The following is a 23,279-nucleotide window of genomic DNA, read 5'->3' on the forward strand; positions in this document are numbered from 1 at the left end:
GGGTTTCAGAGAGGAGAGGGGTAGGGGGATGGGTTAGCCTGGTGATGGGTATTAAGGAGGGCACGTACTGCATGGAGCACTGGGTGTTATATGCAAACAATGAATCATGGAACACTACATCAAAAAGTAGTAAGTACTATATGGTGACTAACATAATAAAAAAAAAATTTCCAGATTATTTGCAATGGGAAAACTATATATAATTGGAATTTTACCTTATTCAAGGCATGATTGTGTAAAAGTTATATTTTGACATTGATATTAAGCGTGACTATGTAGCTAAAACCTGTAGCACAGTGGTTGTCTAGTTGTAGAGTCTCAAAGTCAGTGCTAGATGTGGCGTGTCAAGTCTGGAAGCCTTAAAATTTTTTTTTAAACTGTATGATCCTGATAGAAGATATTTTAGGATATATGGATTAGTTTTTCTTAGTTAATTGTGGTGTTGTGACAGAATCCAATTGTGAGATCAGGTCAGCCACCCATATCCACCATTCAGAGGGTAGTTATTCTTGACAAGTTGAAGTTTATCTCCATACTCTCTTTTAGGCATGTGTAGCAGAACTAGGTTTTTAACTCCTAAAAGGTCAGCAGACAACTTTGTTAAAGTGTTTGACTTGGTCTTTTTTTTTTTTTTTTCCAAATTATGTTTTCAAATTATGTGATTTAAAGAATGTATTGATTGATATTTTTGGGTGACAGATCTCCATGGATCTTTCATGTTTGTGCATGTCTGAACACGGGCATTATCTGGACTATTTTTTTCAAGGATATTGTACGAACAGCCTTGAAAGATAGTGAATTTAGACTTTAATTTAGATTTCCTTCTAAGTCTCAGGACAGATTTATTTCCTGTTGAGGATAATAAAGATAAGTTTTCTGTCTAGAGCAGAAGTTGGACAAGTTTGCTAGCAGTACCTTTAAAAGGTTGGATTTTTATAACCTTTGAGTTCTTCAGCTGTGGCATAAACTGCTTGCTTGAGGACCATCTATCTGGGCAATTCCACTCCAGCCCCTTGGGACTTGGGTGACAACATGGAGCTCATGGTGCCTGTTGTACCATAAGAATGGATTAAGAAAATGTGATGTGTGTCACCCAGCCACCCCATCCCTCCCACCCACCTGGGGTGGCTGGATGATAGACATCGGGGAGGGTATGTGCTATGGTGAGCGCTGTGAATTGTGTAAGACTGTTGAATCACAGACCTGTACCTCTGAAACAAATAACACATTATATGTTAAAAAAAAAAAAAGAAGATAGCAGGAGGGCAAGAATGAAGGGGGGGCATCAGAGGGGGAGACGAACCATGAGAGACTATGGACTCTGAAAACAGAGGGTTCTAGAGGGGAGGGGGGCGGGGGGATGGGTTAGCCTGGTGATGGGTATTAAAGAGGGCATGTACTGCATGGAGCACTGGGTGTTATATGCAAACAATGAATCATGGAACACTACATCAAAAACTAATGATGTATGGTGATTAACATAACAATAATAAAAAAATGTGATGTGTGCATGTATAAAATGGAATCATTTATATGTTGAATTTAAAAAAGAATTCTAAATGATAGAATCAAATAGTAGAAAAGTGGTTGCCGGGGGCTGGGGCACATACAAGCGTTGTGGCGGGGGGGCAAGGAAAGGTTGGTAAGAGGGTACAGACTTTCAGATGTAAGATGAATAAGGTCTGAGGGTCTAATGTATAACATGGTGACTATAGTTAATAACACTGTATTGTGTAGTTGAAATTTTCTGAGAGTAGAATTTAAGTGTTCTCACATACACAGCACACACACAAAGACAAAAAGGTATTCGATGTGAGGTGATGGATGTGATAATTAACTAGATGGAGGGAACCCTTTCACAATGTATATGTATATCCAATCATCATGTTATAAAATTTAAATATCTTACAGTTGGGTCAGTTATACTTGGTTACTGATACTTGATTAATTATACAATAATACCAGTAAAGCTAGAAAAAAATAAACCTTGTTAGAGAAAAAAAGTCTTATTTCTGACTCAGGATTCTTGTTTTTGCCAGCATCCATGAAACTGGCTTGCTTCCTTGATAACTCAAAAAGTAGAAGTAGAGCAAAATCCTCTGCCTTTCACAGTTATTTAATGCCTTGAAAGATACATATTGACGTAATGATGTGACTTTTTTAAAAACAAGAACAAATAGAGTAAGATTACTTTAGAAATAGAGAGTTTAAAAAGAAAGTGTGTGTTTGTATTTATTGAGAAAAGTATATGAAAATACCCTAGGAACTTGCAGATAAGTAGCTGTTGTTTAGACCAATTCCCTTCTGCCCTCATGAGTGTTTATTATCTTGCTCAATTTCCAGTCTGGAGGTTCTGTCTCTACATAGAGGGTCACAGTCCTTCTTATAAATAAAATATTTTATTTATGTAGTATATATTTTATTATTTTAAAATTATTTCAGAAGAATTTATAGATACTGAATTAACTCACTGAGTGTTAGGGTAAACAATTGAAGATTTTAAAATAGTAAGACAAACACTAGTAAATTATGCTTAACATGGAAAATACTCTCACTTTATTTCTCAGAATTCAAACCAAGAAAAGTTAGTAAAAGTCCTGCTTAGGTTTTAGCTGTTTTGTGTGTATTGATGAAGCAGAGCAGTATCTTCTAAAATAAGTTTTAATTTTCAGTTTAACAAGAGTATTGTTTTGTATGGAAATATATTCATATTATATTTGCTGTCAGAATTAAAGGCCCAAAGTCAAATATAATCAAATCCAAGTAATTTGTTTTGAGATTAGAATGAATTTCAATGAATACCTTTTAGTTAAGGTAAAATTTTGTGGTTTTTTTAGTAACAATTATCCCAGTAATTAGCTATAATACTTCTTTTTTATACTGTCAGTCTGCCGTTGTGCACTTACCTGAATGTTCCGTCCCACTACTAATTAAGCATGTTGCTCTTTGACCAAGCTACTGCCCCTTCCTCCCTCCTCTCTTTCATTTCTTTTGATTTATCTTTTCTCTTCCTCAAGTAGGTGCAGAGCAATTCACCAAGTTTTACCCTAACTCAGGGTAAGAGGCCTGCCTCTCCTTCTCTCTCCTTCTCCTTTTTTTTTTTTTTTTAAGCTGTGGGTTATAATTGATATACAAAACATTGAACACATTTGATATATGTATCAGTGAGTTTGACATATGTACTACACATCTGTGATTCCATTACCACAAAGTACTAAACACCTGCATCACCTTTAAAAATTTCCTTGTTTTCTTTGCATGTGTGTATAGGTTGTGGTACAAACACTTAACATGAAATTTGTCCTTTTTAACATATTTTAAAGGTCACAATACTCTACTGTTAACTATAGATACTGTGTTATAGGGGATCTCTAGAACTTACTTATCCTGCATAACTGAAACTTTATATCCATTGAGCCACAATTATCCATCTCCCCCTCCCCTAACCCCTGGCAACAAACATTCTTATCTCTGCTTCTAATGAGTTTGACTATTTTTGATACCTCATACAAGTGGAATCATGCCGTATTTGTCCTTAGGTGACTGGCTTATTTCACTTAGCATAATATCCTCTGTGTTTATCTGTGTTGTTGCAAGTAGGGTTTCCTTCTTTTTTTTTTTTTTAACACTGGACATCCTTTCTCAGAGCCTCCTTCTGTTTGTTTTTTTATATTATGGCCAGAGTTTTTTGTTGTATTTAGTGGGAGGATTAGGAAAAAGCATGTCTATTTCATCTTTATGGAAGTGGTAGACTGTTTTGCTTTTGTTATCTGTTTTATAAACCTTTGTGATCATTAGGAAAAATAAAATGAAATATTTTATGCATGTATAGTCAATTAATAATGAATACACTTACCAAAAGAACTTTTAGCAGAAATTAGTTTTGGTTAAGACACAATCTCATGTAATTCAGTTTATATGAAATACAAAGTGAAGAACTTTGTGTAAATTTAAATTCCTGTGTTTAATTGCAGAATCTTTTAGCTGAAAAAGTAGAACAACTGATGGAATGGAGTTCCAGGCGCTCAATCTTCCGAATGAATGGCGATAAATTCCGAAAATTTATAAAGGCACCACCTCGAAACTATTCTATGATTGTTATGTTCACTGCTCTTCAGCCTCAGCGGCAGTGTTCTGTGTGCAGGTAATTTATGTATTCCAAAAAATTTTTAAATTATTATCATATGCTTGTATATTTATTACATATATATAAATCTGTATAATAGAATTCAATAGCTGTACAAGGTTATAGTCAGCTATAAATGTGGATTTAAAAGTAAACTCAAAATCAGGGGCGCGTGCATGGCTCAGTTGGTTAAGTGTCTGACTCGGTTTTGGCTCAGGTTGTGATCTCATGGGTCCTGAGGTTGAGCCCCAGGTCAGGCTCTGCTCTCAGTGCAGGGTCCGCTTGAGATTCTCTCTCCCTCTGCCCCTCACCCCGCTAGTGAGCGTGCGTGCTCTCTCTCTCTCAAATAAATAAATCTAAAAAATATAAGCAAGCTCAAAATCAGTGTGTTTTAGAAAATAATTTGATAGGCTAATATTCTTTTATTGTGTAAAATACTTATTGATCAATCCATTTGTAATAAAACAAATTTGCTTCTTTATGTCCTGTATGAAGGTAAATATGTGATAGAATTTGGTTCAAACATTGCCTTGTAGGTCACCTAATTATGTTTTATGGGCAATGAAGTCATCTCCTTCAACATATTCTATTTTATAATAGAGAGGACACACTTTTACCTACAAAAGTCCATTAACTTTTCATTACCTCAATGATATTTCTCCCTATGATACAGAAGTAAATCATTTAAAATGAATGAAATATTTTTTTAGTGGGAATGTACTAAAGGAAATTTTGGACAAGTACAAATACATATGCAGCAATGCTTTAAAAAATTCCTGTTTTTGAAATAATTGTAGATTTACATGCAATTGTAAGAAATGATACAGAGAGATCCTACATACCTTTTACTCAGTGACCCCCAGTGGTAACATCTTGCAAAACTATAGTATAATATCACAAGCAGGGTATTGGTATTGATATTGTGAAGATACAAAACAGTTCCATCACCATAAGAATCTCTCCTCTTGCCCTTTATAGCCACACCCACCCACCCACTCCCATTCCACTCCCACATTCTGAATTTGTACTCCATTGTGTTGTTCCAGTAATGTGATGTGAATGGAATCCTACCCTTAAAGATCTTTTGGGTTTTGCTTTTAATAACTTAACATAATTCCCTCAAAATCCATCCAAGTTACTGCATTTGTCAACAGTCATTCTTTTTATTACTGTGTAAAATTTCATGGTATGAATGCACTGCCGTTTGTTCAGCCATCTGTTACAGAATATCTGGGTTGTTTCTAATTTTTGACTATTACAAATACAACTGTTGTAAACATTCTGGTACGGGTTTTTCTATGAACTTAAGGTTTTATTTCTCCATGATGGCTAGGTTGTTTGGTAGTTGCATGTTTAGCTTTGTAAGAAACTGCCTAAATGTTTTCCAGAGTAGCTGTATTATTTTACATTTCCTATAGCAGTGTATGAGTGGTCTAGGTTATCCATATCCTCATCAGCATTTGTCACTATTTTACTTTACTCAATTTGCTAAGTATGTAGTGATAACTCATGGTTTTATTTTGCATTTTCCTAATGGCAGTGGTGTTGAAAATCTTTTCATGTGTTTATTTGTTATCTGTATATCATCACATCTTTGATGAACTATCTGTTCATGTCTTTTGCCTGTTTCTAATCAGATTTTTTACTAAGTTTTGAGAGTTCTTTATGTATTGTAGATACTAGTCCTTTGTCAGACATGTAGTTTTCAAATATTTTCTCCTAGTCTATGGCATATCTTTTCATGTTCATGACTGATCTTTTGCAGATTTTAATTTATGAGTCCAATTTACCAGTTTCCTATTTTGTAGCTTACTTTTGTTATCCAGTTGAACTCTTTGCCTAGCCCTGTATCCCAAAGTTTTTCTCTAATTTTTTTTTTTCTGAAAGTTTTATAGTTTTTTGTTTTACATTTTAATCTGATCTTTGGAAGAAAGTATTTAATCATTAATGATGGTACTAGCTGTAAGATTTTTGAAGATGTTCTTTATCAAGTTAAGGAAGTTCTCTACTAGTTTGATGAGAGTTTTGATCATGAATGGGTGTTGGATTTTATCAAAATTTTTTGGTGTGAATTGATATGATTTTACACCTTTAGATGCTTGATATAGTGCTTTATAGTAATTGATTTTTGTATATTGAATCAGCCTTGCATTTTGGAATATATCCTACTTAATTATGGTATATTACTTCTTTTATGTATTGTGGATTCTGTTTACTAATAAAAGTCTATTAGAAATTTGCATCTAAGTTCATGATAGCTATTTATCTGTACTTTTCATTTTTTATACTGCTTTTTGTCTAGTTTGGTATTAGGCTAATACTGGCCTCATAAAATGAGTTGAGAAATGTTCCCTCCTCATTTACTTTCTAGAAGAGATTGTGTAAGATTAAACAATTTTACAAGATTGTGTTAATTCTTTAAGTATTTGATGGAATTCTTCAGTGAAACCATCTGGGCCTCGTGATTTTAAATTACATATTTCAATTCCTCAATGGCTAAGGACAATTCAGGGTGTCTCTTTCTGGCTGAACACTTTTTCAAGAACACTTTTTATGTGGTGGTTCCACTTAGTGACTATCCACATTGTATAGTCATTTGTAGACTTTCAGAATTTAAATCATTGTGAATTCTAGTGGAAACTGAAGTTATTAGTAACATGGGTCAATGAAAGAAAATAGTTTCACTCAGACTAGTTTGCAGAAAGGGAATTTCAGTGTCTCAACATTTTCTAGAAGGATCTTATTATGATCTAATAATGACTGTATGTTGGGGGCATGTCTAAAAGTGGGTAGAGAAGATGGTGAGCAAAAGTATTTTGAGGGGCTCCTGGGTGGCTCAGTCAGTTAAGTGTCTGCCTTTGGCTCAGGTCATGATCCCAGGACCCTGGGATCAAGCCCCACAGTGGGTTCCCTGCTCAGTAGGGAGTCGTCTTCTCCCTCTGCCCCTCCGCCTACTCGTGCTTTCTCTCTCTTGCTGTCTCTCAAATAAATACAAATAAAATCTTTAAAAAAAAAAAAGTGTATTTGAAAAACAGCATTGCAGATGATTCTGGATTCTCCTTCTATCTTATACAAAGGCCAGTATGCAAGTTGGCATTAAAAGTGTTGTCAGAATTGGGCTAGCACATTTGGATGAGTCTATATACTCAGACTGTCCTACTCAGACAAAAACACCACCTTAATTGGCATTTTGGTGTAACAGTTAAGTTTCCACTAAAAATATGTGTCTTCTGGCATCCTATAATACCATATATATTTTAGGAAAATCACTTGCTCTTAAAAATTGAATATATTAATCTCTTATATTTGCCACCATTAGGAAGTATATTTAATTGATCATTATATTTTTTGTAGCTGTAAACTAGAAAGACTTTATTACCCAAGTATTTACTTCACAGTTATATAAAATTGTATGCATTGTGATGACATAAACTATAACATATTGTTAAATGTTGTATCCCTTAGGTATTATTTTACTTAATGCATTATGTCATTAAATGAATTGCTGAACATGGAGCCTTAATTTTTTTAATGACACATTGGTCAAAATAACCTGTTTTTTACAGCCTATTTTGTAATAAACTTGAAAATTTTAGAAAAGTTTTGGATTTATAAGAGAAAAAGTTTGAAGTTATTAGAAAGTTAAAATAATAACTTTAGAGAAGAAAAAATAGATTAAAGTTTAGAAGCAAATAAAGAGTAAAGAGCAGACATGGTTCCCATACCTGGAATTCTTCACCCTACCCCGCATGGAAATTCTGACTTAATTGTTTTTGGGGTAGGGCCAAGACATTGACATTTTAAAAAATATGATCTCTAGGTAGTTCTAGTGTGCACCCGGTATAGAGAACGGGAAGGTAATAAAAGCAGGTACATGATTCATAGCTTTTATTTATTTACTTTCATTGAGGAGCAGTGGGAATGGGAAGGTTTAACTATTTGAATGACCTATATAGCATTGAGAATCCTTTTGAAACTATAATACCTAAATTCTTAGTGAAGAATCTGTAGAATTTAATGATTTTCTTCCCCAATACTCAGCAATGGAGGAGAAAGAACACTCTGCTTAGAGGTTAATATGTTTGGTTTATGGTGTGAAGTGGATTAGGTAAATGATTTTAGGTGCTAGTGAGAGTATATTTGAAAGATATAACAGTGGGTCCAGAGTTGGTTGGGGGGTTAGAGGAAGCCGGGGATAGCTGATAAACTAGATGTGATATAATAAAGCTAAATTTTTCATAAGAGTGAAAAACAGGATTTGTGTAAAAGTAGAGTGGGATTAAAAATTAGGAAGTAGTTATAAAAGGTTTTTTTAAATAAGTAAATTGCTGAAGTATAATGTAGATGATTGTTGATCTTGTAGAGACATTTGAGGAACTATAAGGCTGTGGTGATGTCTGGGTTATAAACATGTATTTGAAATTACTCAGGATGATAAGGGAACTGGAGAGGAAAAAAATTTAAGTGAGCTGATAGAGGGATGCCTTGGACTTTATTAGATGAGGATGATAAATTTATACTATAGGATAAGTAAATCTCAAAGGAAAATCTGTTAAATAATTGTGGTGGAGCAGTGGTCTGTGATCTATTATTGAGCCAAGAGAGTACTAAGTGTATTTCATATGATAGTGGGCAGTGTGGATCAAACAGATCCCAAGGTGACAACTATGATGAAATATAGAGAGGAGTTTCAAGAAAAATTTTCAAGAAAAATTATTCAAATTTTATTTCTCTATTATAAATTAAGCCTCAAGGGGAGATGCAGATTCACTGAGAAAGGCAACCGACCCATCATCAGTAGCCTTTTTTTTTTTTTTTTAAAAACATGAATTAAATTTTCCTGGATCCTTCTGTGTCATTGGAATTTTGGACCATTTTTATAGTACTGCTATAATTTTTTATAATTCTACAGAATCACTGAAAAGTTCATAGCTATAATTTTTTTCATAGCTATAATTTAAAAATCTTACTGCTTTCCTCTGTGAGATGTTTTTTGCTTTTCTTCTTTTTTTTTTTTTAAGGAAAAGTGAAATTTTCTTTTAGAGTTGACTCATACTTAGATTTTCCAGTTGCTTTTCTTTGCTGAAAGGCTAGTGAATGAGCTATTGGCTTCCTATAAGCCCTCTCACTAAATCATTCTGCTTTTCCTTTTTACACAGTTAGTTTATTCACAAATTTCAGAATTCAATTCTCACCTTCCTCAATGCTAATATCAAACTCCTTGGCAAAATAAAGTTGTTAATTAAGACTACTCAGTACAATTCTCACCTCCCCTAAGTGTTAACTCCAAACTTCCTTTATCAAATTGTACTATAGAGAATATTTCCCATAATTGCTAAATCTATTAGGTGTATTCTACCACAAAGTTACTCATTTCTTCCAGAATTCACTAAAAATTCTAGGAACAAAATATCCTTTTCTAAGGTTATTACTATGGATCAATAGATGCAGGAAAAAAAATTTAGGTGAAGGAAAATTAAAAAGTACATGTAGAATCAAGCAGAGTGCGTGAATAATCAAAGTTTTGGTGACATGTTGGAGATTAGTATCTTATTGGACTTCAATAAATTAAAAAAAGTAGCAATTACATATTTTAAAAAGGAGCGTGAATAAATTATGATATTGACACATGAATGTTCCTTCCTCCTAAATATAATTATTATGTATAAACTATTGGGGTCACATTATTAAGTTATTATATATGTATACACACACACACACACATACATATATATATATATAATCTTATGTCATTCTCACTAGTCAAGGTGGTAGGCCTGAAAAAATACCCATTTTATAGATAAGAACATCAAAGCTGACAGGTTATGTAATTTATCCAAAGTCACACAGCTGTCAGGGTTGAGTTTTGGAACTCCAGAGCTAGAAGAGTTTAATGCTTCCTTTAGGTGTACATGTTCATCATTGGTTTTACCCTGTGAACTGTAATTTGCATTTTGATTTTGTGTTCCCATTTAAGATTATTAATCATAGGGCAGGGATCCATCTGCCAGCATTTCTTAAACTCTTTAGATCATGAAAAGCTTTCATTCAGAGTAGCCATCTCATAACAGACTGGCAATTTAAATGGCTGGCCAAAACTATGTGGAAAAGAGCTCATCAGCTCATCAGCCTTTTGTTTTACTGCAGTGAGGTTACATCTCTTAGGAGATTAGATTCTAAAGTGAACACAAAAGGTGAAAATTATGTATAAATAAAATCACCCTTGTACATAACTTGATGCACTTGTAAGTTCTTTATAAATGGTTTTGGGACAATAACTTTTATCATTTCCTTTTTTCCTTAGATAATATTTCTCCATGGCCTTAATTCTTAAGTTTTCCTCATATGCATGGCTACCTGAACAGAGTATTTCACTTCTTTGACAAAGACTGGCAAACTCTCATGACATTCACACATTCTTTGCCTGGTTTGGGTAATGAGAACTGTGTCAGGCTTGATTGAATCCATGACTAGTGTAATATAAATGAAGATCTCAGTTTATTGCTGAGCTCCATCTAGTTTAATTTTTTTTTTTTAAGTGAAAGCATATATATATAACTTTATAAATTTCTTGCTAGGTGTCTCTTCTTGAGATTGGATAATCTCAACTCTTTTAGTATTTTCAATGAACTCTTACTATCTATGTGACATTGTAGCATTTTCGGAGCTCTTTGTATTTTTCATATTCCAAATTCCATTTCCATGTTTATAAGCCCAGCTTTAGTCCCCCCATCTTTTAAATTTCAAACCTAGCAAAGTTGAAACAGTAGTACAAGGATACCAGTCTACCCTTTACCAACATTCACTAATTATTACCATTTTGCCACATTTTGCTTTAATCCTTTTTTAAGTACAGGTCAAAAATGCGTCCCATATCACCAAATGTATCTATAATTTTTAGATATTTTGAAATATCACCACTGAATACTATAGGATGCAACTTTTCAGAAAGGGACTATCTTACATAATCAGAATACCATTATCACTTTTAAGAGAATTGACATTAATTCAATGATACATTCTTCTTATACTGTCCATATTTAAATTTTGCATTTGTCTTCAAAATGTCTTTTGTTTCTTATTTTTTGTTTCAGGTTTTTAAAAATTTGAAATAGAAGTATGGTGACATGTAATAAATTAGTTTCAGGTGTATATAACAGTGATTCAACATTTATATACATTACAAAATGGTTACCATGAGAAGTGTAGTTACCATCTGCCACCACACAAAGTTACTGCAATATTATTGACTGTATTCCCTATGCTGTACTTTTTTAAAAATTTTTTTTGAAACTTAATCTTTTATTTATTTTTAAAGGTTTTTTTACTTACTTGAGAGAGAGAGAGAGAGAGAGAGACAAAGGGAGAGGGAGAAAGAGAAGCTCAAGCAGACACTGCTCTGAGTGAGGAGCCTGACGTGGGGCTCAGTCTCAAGACCTTGAGATCAGGACCTGAGCCAAAACCAAGAGTTGAATGCTTAACCAACTGTGCCACCCAGGCGCTCCTAATGGTGTACTTTTCATTCTCCTGACCTATTTGTTATAACTGGGAGTTTGTACCTCTTAATCCCCTTCACCTATTTCATCCATCTCTCCAACCCTCTCTCCTCTGGCAACCACCAAGTTTCTTCTTTGTATTTATGAGTCTTTGCTGTTATTTGTTTGTAAGTTTGTTTTGGTTTTTAGATTCCACATATAAGTAAAATCTTATGGTAATTGTCTTTGTCTATTTCACTTAGCATAATACCCTCTAGTCAATCCATGTTGTTGTGAATGGCAAGAGTTTGTTATTTTTGAAGACTGAATAATATGCCATTGTATATATACCACATCTTCTTTATCCAGTCATCTATCAGCGGATACTAATGTTGCTTTCATACCATGGCTATTGGAAATACAGCTTCAGTGAACATAGGGGTGCATATATCCTTTTGAATCAGTGTTTTCTGTTTCTTTGGATAAATACTCAGAAGTGGAATTACTAGATCATATAGTATTATAATTTTTTAATTTTTTGAGGAATCTCCATACTGTTTTCTGCAGTGGTTTGCATGAATTTACATTGCCACCAACAGTGCACAAGTTTCCTTTTCTCTACATTCTCACCAACACTTGTTATTTCTTGTCTTTTTGGTACTAGCCATTCTGACTGGTGTAAGGTGATACCTCATGTGATTTGGATTTACGTTTCCCTAATGATGAGTGATACCGAGCATTTTTTCCTGTGTCTCTTGGCCATGTGTATGTCTTCTTTGGAGAAATGTCTATTCACGTCCTCTGTCCATTTTTTAATTAGATTGTTTTTGTTTTCTTGATGTTAAGTTGTATGAGTTTTCTTATATATTTTGGATATTAACCCCTTATCAGATATGTCATTTGTAAATATCTTCTCATATTCAGTTTGTTACATTGTTTTGTTGATGATTTCCTTCACTGTGTAAAAGCTTTTTATTTTGATGTAATCCAAATTGTTTCTTTTGCTTTTGTTTCCCCTGCCTGAGGAGACAGACGCAAAAAAAAAAAAAAAAAAGAAAAGAAAAACATTGCTAAGACCCATATCCAAGAATTTATTGCCTATGTAATCTTCAAGGAATTTTATGGTTTCAGGTCTTACATTTAGATCTTTAAACCATTTTGAGCTTATTTTTATATGTGGTATAAGAAAGTGGTCCAGTTTTGTTCTTTTGTATGTAGAGATGGTTTTAACCCCATTGTATATTCTTGCCTCCTTTGTTGTAGATAAATTGACCATATACATGTGAGTTTATTTCTGGGTTCTCTGTTCTTTTTTTGATCTGTGTGTCTCTTTTTGTGGCAGTACCCATACTTTTTTGATTACTGTAGCTTTGTTAAGTAGATCTTGAAATCTAGGTTATGATACCTTTAGCTTTGTTCTTCCCTCTCAAGATTGCATTGGTGCTTTGGGGTCTTTTGTGGTTCCATACAAATTTTTAGGATTATGTGTTTTAGTTCTATGAAAAATGCTATTGCTTTTTGATTGGGATTTCATTGAATCTGTAGAATGCTTTGGGTCGTATGGATGTTTTAACAATATTTATTCTTCCAGTCCATGAGCATGGAATGTCTTGCCATTTGTTTGTGTTGCCTTTAGTTTCTTTCATCAGTGTTTTATAGTTTTCAGAGTACAGGTCTTTCACCATCTTAATTTATTCCTAAATGTTTTATTCTTTTTGGTGCAATTGTAAATGTAATTGTTTTAGTAATTTCTCTCCCTACTACTTCATTATTAGTGTATAGAAATGGAACTGATTTCTGTGTACTAATTTTGTATCTTGGAACATTACTGAATTCATTTATTCTAACAGTTTTTTGGTGGAGTCTTTAGGGTTTTCTATGAATAGCATCATGTCATCTGCAAATAGTGACAGCTCTACTTTTTCCTTACTAATTTGGATGCCTTTTCTTTTTCTTGTCTGATTGTTGTAGCTGAAGCTATATGCTTTTTTAAACATTAAATACTAGGTGGTCTGTTATGACCGACCCATCCTTAGGTACAGTTTACCATGGTACTGAGGGATGTCAAGATAGTATTAGACTTTCACATGAGAAGCACAGCCCTAAGGAGTGTATATTGTGCTCCTATGAAGTGTTGCTTACAATTATTGACGTTCCCCAAGTGGGACCTACCTCATTTAAGGTGTACTGCTTGACAGTGCTTCCACTGTAGTCTTTTGACTGGTTGGTAGATTTTGGGTCCCCAGCTCAGTTTGCATGATTAAATTGTGTTCCTGATTTCAGACAGCCCACTTGAAGATAGTCTAACTTGCCTTATTTGCCCATGCCACTAACATGATATCCCTTGTATACTCCCAGGAAACAATAGCCAAGGGAATGGGTGAGAGAAACATCTAGAAAGGTCAATTGGTATTTTGTATGGAAGCCCAGTAGCCATTAATGTTTCCCATAAATTCCTCAAGCTTAAGAAGAATGGCAATCAAAGTTAGTCAGAGCCCGCTGGTAGAAGATGGCAGGTCCAGCACTTGGTTAATTTAAAGGTGCTTGAATTGCTTTGGAGAGCTGCAATTGGGTGTATTTTTTATTGTGAGAAAGTCTCCAGGAGTGGTTCTGAAAGGCAGAAGATCATGGCTCTCCTTTTCCTGTACCTCCCAGGGTCTGAGGTGTTCTCTTTTCACATACCGAGATTGCTCCTTGCCTTTTACCACCATAAAACTGGTGTCTCCCATCCTCTCCTATCTTTTTAGTCCAACTTTTACATCATGCCTTTTCACTTTCATTTTTTGTTCTCTTACCTGTTTTAAATTCTTTTCAGTAGTGTCCTTTATTACATTTTCAGTCAACTCTGGTTTTTGAGCATTGAATAATGCAGTGTTCATTTCTGCAAGGATTCCATTTTTAGTTTTTTCCTTGTATTGGTTTTTAGTCAGCTCTCATGTAACATGTTTGTTTTTATTCACTTCTATTTTGAGTTTTTGAATTTCTGATTTGAGATTTTTTATGTCCTCAAATGCTTATTTAATGATGCCTGATACAAGTTGGAATACTGTGTTTTATTTTTCTCTTCATGATTGTTTTTTTCAGGTACATTTTTTATCAGTGGAAGGATTATGCTGGTTTTGTTTTCTTTTTATAGTAGTGTTGCGTGGATACCACTGGCTATGTGCTGCTTCTAAAATATTTTTTTTTTCTTTTCTAGACCAGAAATAACAATTTATATGTGGAGGTGATGGTGATACTTCTGAGTAGCCTACTAATTTTTTTTAAGTTTTATTTTTAAGTAATCTCTACACCCAACTTGGGGCTCAAACCTACAACCCCAAGGTCAGAAGCCACATGCTCTACCGACTGAGCCAGCCAGCCACCCCTAGAATACTAGTTTTTGAATTTGTTAATTCAGGTACCCTTTTCTCTTTATAAAACAGAATAGGGTGAACACAGCAGTTTTCTTCTTTACCTTTTTCTCCTTTTTCCTTTTTTTTTTTTTTTTTGCAGTAGCATCTTCTGATTCTAAGATAATTTCATGTTTCCATAGGTCCTGTACTTTTCATAACTTGCTTCTCCCTTTCACTGTATCACCAAACCTCTAAGGACTGTCTAACTCTTCTTTGTTGCCTCTCATTCCCCACAAAATGGTACATCCTTAAGGCTGCTGTGTTTGTTCCTGTGTACTTGTAAGCCTCTTCTTTTACATTGGCTAGCAGCCACTTTCTTATCTATCAAGTCTTAGTCCTGTTCTCAATATTGCCTAATTCAGGTGAGATCTTTTCTTTCTCAGTGTGATTTTTTTTTTTTTTTTTTTTGCATTCCACATCTGCTAGGATTTCTGTTCCCCCCTGTTCTATGGTCCCTGTCCTTCCTGTTCTTGCATGGGTGTCTGAGGTCACGGATGTTAATTTCCCCACCTTTCTATAGCTTTACATTCTCTAGTGTTTTGGGGTTTTTTTGTTTTTATTCTAGTTATTCTATAGGGATGAAGAGTTTTGTTTTCTCTTCTGGTAGATCTGCAGTTTTTACAAGCTGTTAGTTGGTTGTTATTATCTGACAGGAAGAGTGAACTCTAGGCAGAGTTAATCTTAGTAGGAAAATTTGGAGTCTGCACACAAGTGAGAAAGTTCCCTGAAGGAAAAACTATTATACAATACGATGATGATGGTGACATGCCAATGCTAGATCACATGCAGTTAAGGGCTTTGCATTTTCTATGTACTAAGTAGGATTTTATTGAATGAAACTAATGATTAATACTACATACTGGGAAAAAAAACACATTGAAAAGTTTCTTGTTATGTAATTATGAAAGTAAATAGGCTATAAAACAGCATTTTATTCCTTTAGAAAGGAATTTTTTTATGGGTAAAGGATTTTAAAAATCCTTTATTTATGAAGATTATAACTGAAATGATACAATTATAGTCTTGATAGCTACTCTCAAGCATTCAAAATAAAGTACATTTTATCTCTAAAGCTAGAAATATTATTCATATATATAAATTCATGTTCACAAATGATAGCATTCATGTTGTTTTTAAGCATTTGTTCTTGAGTTCCATGACTTTATGATGTTAGTCATTAACATATTAAATGCAGTTTACTATTGATTGTGTTCCCCACCTTCATGTTGTTTTTAAGCATTTGTTCTTGAGTTCCATGATTTTATGATGTTAGTCATTAACATATTAAATGTAGTTTACTATTGATTGTGTTCCCCACCTTAGTCCCTAAATAATTTCTCTTAGATGCATAGGAGGCTTGGTCCCATGGGAATAAATTTGTACAGTCCAGTGCTTTGTCAATTAGAACAGCTTCAGATTTATTCTTTGTAGTAGATCATTGTCTTTGTGAGTAAAATCCAATGAACAACATGACTTGTTCCTTATTTTTTTGCGTAGGTGATGAACCTAATATAGAAGACCTGAGATTACTGTCCTTAGAAAGGTCTTTCTCAAAAGTTCAGTTCTTCATTGGTGTATGGAACTTGGATTTTAAGAATGTTCCCACAATTCCATAATTGATAAGAGTCTCACTGTGCCTAAACTCTTTATACAAACAATGTGGTTTATGCTGAACACCTGCTTTTGTTCTGAGAGTTTGGAATTTTGGTCTGTGCTAGGCAGAGGGTATCTACATGACCAGCTCTGAGTATACATCCTGGACGCTAAATCTTTAATAAGTTTTTTTAGTAGACAGCACTCTGCATGCACTGTCACAACTCACTGTTGAAGGAATTAAGTGAATCTTGTGTGACTCCATTGGGAGTCACTCTTAGAAGCTTGCATCTAGTTTCCTTCAAAGTTTTTCCAGGTGCCTTTTCCCTTTGCTGATTTTGCTTTGTATTCTTCCACTGTAATAAATCTTAAACTTTCACTGTAATGAATATTGACTATAGACTAATTCCCATGAGTCTTTTTTTGTGAGTATCTGAACCTGGGGTTGGTATTGAGGACCCCCAGCATGCAACCTTTTAATAATTATGAAGTGTTTCTTAACACTATTGACGACAAAGTTATGTACTTAATATTCATTTTAGCTTTTTAACTTAAATTCTCATGTTTCAGGTCTGCAGAATAGTGCTTGTTGTTTTGTTTTTCCCTTAAGAATCTTAAATAGAACTGGCAATAAAAAGAATCTTTATAAAGTTATGGCTTTTTGCCATGGAATTGGGTACTACTGTGATGATACAATATTATATTGATTCTGACATTTAATTTGTATTTTGAACCAATATTTATTGAACAGTCACTATGTATAGATACTGAGCTGGATACTAAGGAGGTAATGTGAACAAACTGACCCAATTGCCCCTGTCATTGATCTCAATTTAGTTGAAGTGCTGAACAGTCTCACATTACACAATTAATCTTATAATTACCTATTGCCTAAATACCATGAAGAAAAAGCACAGAGATCTATGAGAAGACCCTGGTCTTATCTGTTAATATCGATGTCTAAATAAAAAGGCTTATTGGGGAGGCTGGGTGGCTCAGTCAGTTAAGTGTTTGCCTTCAGCTCTTGTCATGATCCCAGGGTCTGGGATCAAGCCCCGTGTGGTCCATCTCCCTGATTAGCGGGGAGTCTGCTTCTCCCACTCCCTCTACCCCTCCCCCCACTTGTGCTCTTTCTCTCACTTTCTCTCTTTCTCAAATAAATAAATAAGATCTTTAAAAAAAGGCTTATTTTGCAAAGTAATAACAGGTAATAAGATCTGCAGGATGAGTAGGAATTCACAAGGCATGTATATCTGCTCCCATGCCCTGGACATGTCTGTGCTCTTTATCTATAAAAGGTAGGGTAGAAGAGAAGGAAGGAAGGAAGGGCACCTAAAAAAAAAATTCAACTTCAAGAGTAAACCTTGTTTATTGAGGGAAATAAAAGAGAACTTTTAGGCCTGGTATAGGGTAAGAGGGGAAATAGCTAAAGATGAGATTTGAAAATTCAGTCTATGGATTTCAAGTGAGATGCTGGACACACTGAGATTTGCATAACCCTTTGCCATTTACTAAAGATGTTGTAACATTTCATGCTTTTAATTTCATGACAATCAGGAATTATTGTCATGCTGCAAAGGGAAAAATGAACAAAGTATATGTGACTTCTCCAAGTTTGTATATTATGAACTACAATGCTAATATACAAGTCCAGATTTCAAGAATTCAAACGCTATGTATATATTTACTACTTGGCCAAAAGGATAATAATAAGAGTAGTATTACATTATTTGGAAGTCATGTTGAGAATGTTATGGTAGTTTTATATTTGTTTTATTTTACAGCATATTATTATACTTTTACACAGTGTTTTTCCTTCTGAACATAGATTAAAATGTTTCACTTTTGAGGGAAAACTAGTATAGGATCAGATGAAAATACTTCGTCTCCGAAACCTTTCCATTGTTTTTTAGTGTTCATTTATACCAGCTATTCCCATACTTCTCTGTGCATAAAATATACCTGGAAAGCTGGTTAAAATATATATATTTCTGGAAGACATTTTTTTTTAATTTTTTATTGTTATGTTAATCACCATACATTACATCATTAGTTTTTGATGTAATGTTCCATGATTCATTGTTTGTCTATAGCACCCAGTGCTCCATGCAGAACGTGCCCTCATTAATACTCATCACCAGGCTAATGCATCCTTCCATCCCCCTCCCCTCTAGAACCCTCAGTTTGTTTTTCAGAGTCCATCTCTCTCATGGTTCGTCTCCCCCTCCGATTTCCCCCCCTCATTCATCCCCTCCTGTTATCTTCTTCTTCTTCTTCTTTTTTTTTTTTAACATATATTGTATTATTTCTTTCAGAGGTACAGATCTGTGATTCAACAGTCTTGCACAATTCACAGCGCTCACCATAGCACATACCCTCCCCAATGTCTATCACCCAGCCACCCCATCCCTCCCACCCACCACCACTCCACAACCCTCAGTTTGTTTCCTGAGATTAAGAATTCCTCATATCAGGGGCACCTGGGTGGCTCAGATGGTTAAGCGTCTGCCTTCGGCTCAGGTCATGATCCCAGGGTCTGGGGATCGAGCCCTGCATCGGGCTCCCTGCTCGGTGGGCCTGCTTCTCCCTCACCCTCCTACCATTCCCCCAGCTTGTGCTCTCTTTCTCTCTCTGTCAAATAAATAAATAAAATCTTAAAGAAAAAAAAAAGAATTCCTCATATCAGTGAGGTCATGTGATACATGTCTTTCTCTGATTAACTTACTTCGCTCAGCATAACACCCTCCAGTTCTATCCATGTCGTTGCAAATGGCAAGATCTCATTCCTTTTGATGGCTGCATAATATTCCATTATATATATATATATATATATATATATATATATATATACCACATCTTCTTTATCCATTCATCTGTCGATGGACATCTTGCCTCTTTCCACAGTTTGGCTATTGTGGATGTTGCTGCTATAAACATTGGGGTGCACGTACCCCTTCGGATCCCTACATTTGTATCTTTGGGGTAAATACCCAGTAGTGCAATTGCTGGATCCTATGGTAGCTCTATTTTCAACTTTTTGAGGAACCTCCATACTGTTTTCCAGAGTGGCTGCACCAGCTTGCATTCCCACCAACAGTGTAGGAGGGTTCCCCTTTCTCCGCATCCCCACCAACATCTGTCGTTTCCTGACTTGTTAATTTTAGCCATTCTGACTGGTGTGAGGTGGTATCTCATTGAGGTTTTGATTTGGATTTCCCTGATGCCGAGCGATGTTGAGCACTTTTTCATGTGTCTGTTGGCCATTTGGATGTCTTCTTTGGAAAAATGTCTGTTCATGTCTTCTGCCCATTTCTTGATTGGATCATTTGTTCTTTCGGTGTTGCGTTTAAGAAGTTCTTTATAGATTTTGGATACTAGCCCTTTATCTGATATGTCATTTGCAAATATCTTCTCCCATTCTGTCGGTTGTCTTTTGGTTTTGTTGACTATTTCTTTTGCTGTGCAAAAGATTTTATCTTGATGATGTCCCAATAGTTCATTTTTGCCCTTGCTTCCCTTGCCTTTGGCGATGTTTCTAGGAAGAAGTTGCTGTGGCTGAGGTCGAAGACGTTGCTGCCTGTGTTCTCCTTTAGGATTTTGATGGACTCCTGTCTCACATTGAGGTCTTTCAGCCATTTTGAGTCTGTTTTTGTGTGTGGTGTAAGGAAATGTTTCAGTTTCATTCTTCTGCATGTAGCTGTCCCAATTTTGCCAACACGATTTGTTGAAGAGACTGTCTTTTTTCCATTGGACATTCTTTCCTGCTTTGTCAAAGATTAGTTGACCATAGAGTTGAGGGTCCATTTCTGGCCTCTCTATTCTGTTCCATTGATCTATGCGTCTGTTTTTGTGCCAGTACCATACTGTCTTGATGACGACAGCTTTGTAATAGAGCTGGAAGTCTGGAATTGTGATGCCGCCAGCTTTGCTTTTCTTTTTCAACATTCATCTGGCTGTTCGGGGTTTTTTCTGGTTCCATACAAATTTTAGGATTATTTGTTCCATTTCTTTGAAAAAAGTTGATGGTATTTTGATAGGGTTTGCATTGAATGTGTAGATTGCTCTAGGTGGTATTGACATCTTCAGAATATTTGTTCTTCCAATCCATGAGCATGGAACGTTTTTACATTTCTTTGTGTCTTCCTCAATTTCTTTCATGAGTATTTTATAGTTTTCTGAGTACAGATCCTTTGCCTCTTTGGTTAGATTTATTCCTAGGTATCTTATGGTTTTGGTTGCATTTGTAAATGGGATAGACTCCTTAATTTCTCTTTCTTCTGTCTTGTTGTTGGTGTATAGGAATGCCACTGATTTCTGTGCATTGATTTTATATCCTGCCACTTTACTGAATTCCTGTATGAGTTTTAGCAGTTTTGGGGTGGAATCTTTTGGGTTTTCCACATAAAGTATCCTATCATCTGCAAAGAGTGAGAGTTTGACTTCTTCTTTGCTGATTCGGATGCCTTTTATTTCTTTTTGTTGTCTGATTGCTGTGGCTAGGACTTCTAATACTGTGTTGAAGAGCAGTGGTGATAGTGGACATCCCTGCCGTGTTCCTCACCTTAGGGGGAAAGCTCTCAGTTTTTCCCCATTGAGAATGATATTCGCTGTGGGTTTTTCATACGTGGCTTTTATGATACTGAGGTATGTCCCCTCTATCCCTATACTCTGAAGAGTTTTGATCAAGAAAGATGTTGTACTTTGTCAGATGCTTTTTCTGCATCTATTGAGAGGATCATATGATTCTTGTTCTTTCTTTTATTAATGTATTGTATCACGTTGATTGGTTTGCGGATGTCGAACCAACCTTGCAGCCCAGGGATAAATCCCACTTGGTCGTGGTGAATAATCCTTTTAATGTACTGTTGGATTCTCTTGGCTAGTATTTTGGTGAGAATTTTTGCATCTGTGTTCATCAAGGATATTGGTCTGTAATTATCCTTTTTGATGGGGTCTTTGTCTGGTTTGGGTCTCAAGGTAATGGTGGCCTCATAAAATGAGTTTGGAAGTTTTCCTTCCATTTCTATTTTTTGGAACACTTTCAGAAGAATAGGTATTAATTCTTCTTTAAATGTTTGTTAGAATTCCCCTGGGAAGCCATCTGGCCCTGGGCTCTTGTTTGTTGGGAGATTTTTGATGACTGCTTCAATTTCCTTAGTGGTTATAGGTCTGTTCAGGTTTTCTATTTCTTCCTGGTTCAGTTTTGATAGTTGATACGTCTCTAGGAATGCATCCATTTCTTCCAGGTTATCTAATTTGCTGGCATATAGTTGCTCATAATATGTTCTTATAATTGTTTGTATTTCTTTGGTGTTGGTTGTGATCTCTCTTCTTTCATTCATGATTTTGTTGATTTCGGTCATTTCTCTTTTCTTTTTGATAAGTCTGGCCAGGGGTTTATCAGTCTTGTTAATTCTTTCAGAGAACCAGCTCCTAGTTTCGTTGATCTGTTCTACTGTTTTTTTGGTTTCTATTTCACTGATTTCTGCTCTGATCTTTATTATTTCTCTTCTCCTGCTGGGTTTAGGCTTTATTTGCTGTTCTTTCTCCAGCTCCTTTAGGTATAGGGTTAGGTTGTGTATTTGAGACCTTACTTGTTTCTTGAGAAAGGCTTGTATTGCTATATACTTTCCTCTTAGGACTGCCTTTGCTGCATCCCAAAGATTTTGAACAGTTGTGTTTTCATTTTCATTGGTTTCCCATGAATTTTTTTAATTCTTCTTTAATTTCCTGGTTGACCCATTCATTCTTTAGTAGGATGCTCTTTAGCCTCCATGTATTTGAGTTCTTTCCGACTTTCCTCTTGTGATTGAGTTCTAGTTTCAAAGCATTGTGGTCTGAAAATATGCGGGGAATAATCCCAAACTTTTGGTACTGCTTGAGACCTGATTTGTGACCTAGGATGTGATCTATTCTGGAGAATGTTCCATGGGCACTAGAGAAGAATGTGTATTCTGTTGCTTTGGGATGGAATGTTCTGAATATATCTGTGAAGTCCATTTGGTCCAGTGTGTCATTTAAAGTCTTTATTTCCTTGATCTTTTTTTCTTAGGTGATCTGTCCATTTCAGTGAGGGGGGTGTTAAAGTCCCCCACTATTATTGTATTGTTGTCGATATGTTTCTTTGCTTTTGCTATTAATTGCCTTATATAATTGGCTGCTCCCATGTTAGGGGCATAGATATTTACAGTTGTTAGATCTTCTTGTTGGAAAGACCCTCTAAGTATGATATAGTATCCTTCCTCATCTCTCATTATAGTCTTTGGTTTAAAATCTAATTTGTCTGATATAAGGATTGCCACCCCAGCTTTCTTTTGGTGTCCATTAGCATGGTAAATGGTTTTCCACCCCCTCACTTTCAATCTGGGGGTGTCCTTGGGTCTAAAATGAGTTTCTTGGAGACAGCATATCGATGGATCTTGTTTATTTATCCAGTCTGATAGCCTGTGTCTTTTGATTGGGGCATTTAGCCCATTTACATTCAGGGTAACTATTGAAAGATATGAATTTAGTGCCACTGTATTTCCTGTAAGGGGACTGTTACTGTATATTGTCTGTGTTCCTTTCTAATCTATGTTACTTTTAGGCTCTCTCTTTGCTCAGAGGTCCCCTTTCAATATTTCTTGTAGGACTGGTTCGTGTTTGCAAATTCCTTTAAGTTTAGTTTGTCCTGGAAGCTTTTTATCTCTC

The 23,279-nt window shown here is 35.2% G+C and overlaps 1 protein-coding gene across 7 annotated transcripts in view; it reads left to right on the forward strand.

The window, feature by feature from the left end:
- TUSC3 (tumor suppressor candidate 3) overlaps positions 1 to 23,279 on the forward strand; it is a 258,418-nt gene that overhangs the window by 98,035 nt on the left and 137,104 nt on the right. For all 7 annotated transcript variants that reach the window (XM_078069676.1, XM_078069677.1, XM_078069678.1 and 4 more), the window contains exon 2: positions 3,975 to 4,144. In XM_078069676.1, the coding sequence (XP_077925802.1) occupies positions 3,975 to 4,144 (170 nt within the window). The remainder of the gene's footprint in view (positions 1 to 3,974; positions 4,145 to 23,279) is intronic.

The sequence above is a fragment of the Halichoerus grypus genome, chromosome 3 (assembly GCF_964656455.1).
Source record: "Halichoerus grypus chromosome 3, mHalGry1.hap1.1, whole genome shotgun sequence".
In the NCBI taxonomy this organism is placed as follows: Eukaryota; Metazoa; Chordata; class Mammalia; order Carnivora; family Phocidae; genus Halichoerus; species Halichoerus grypus.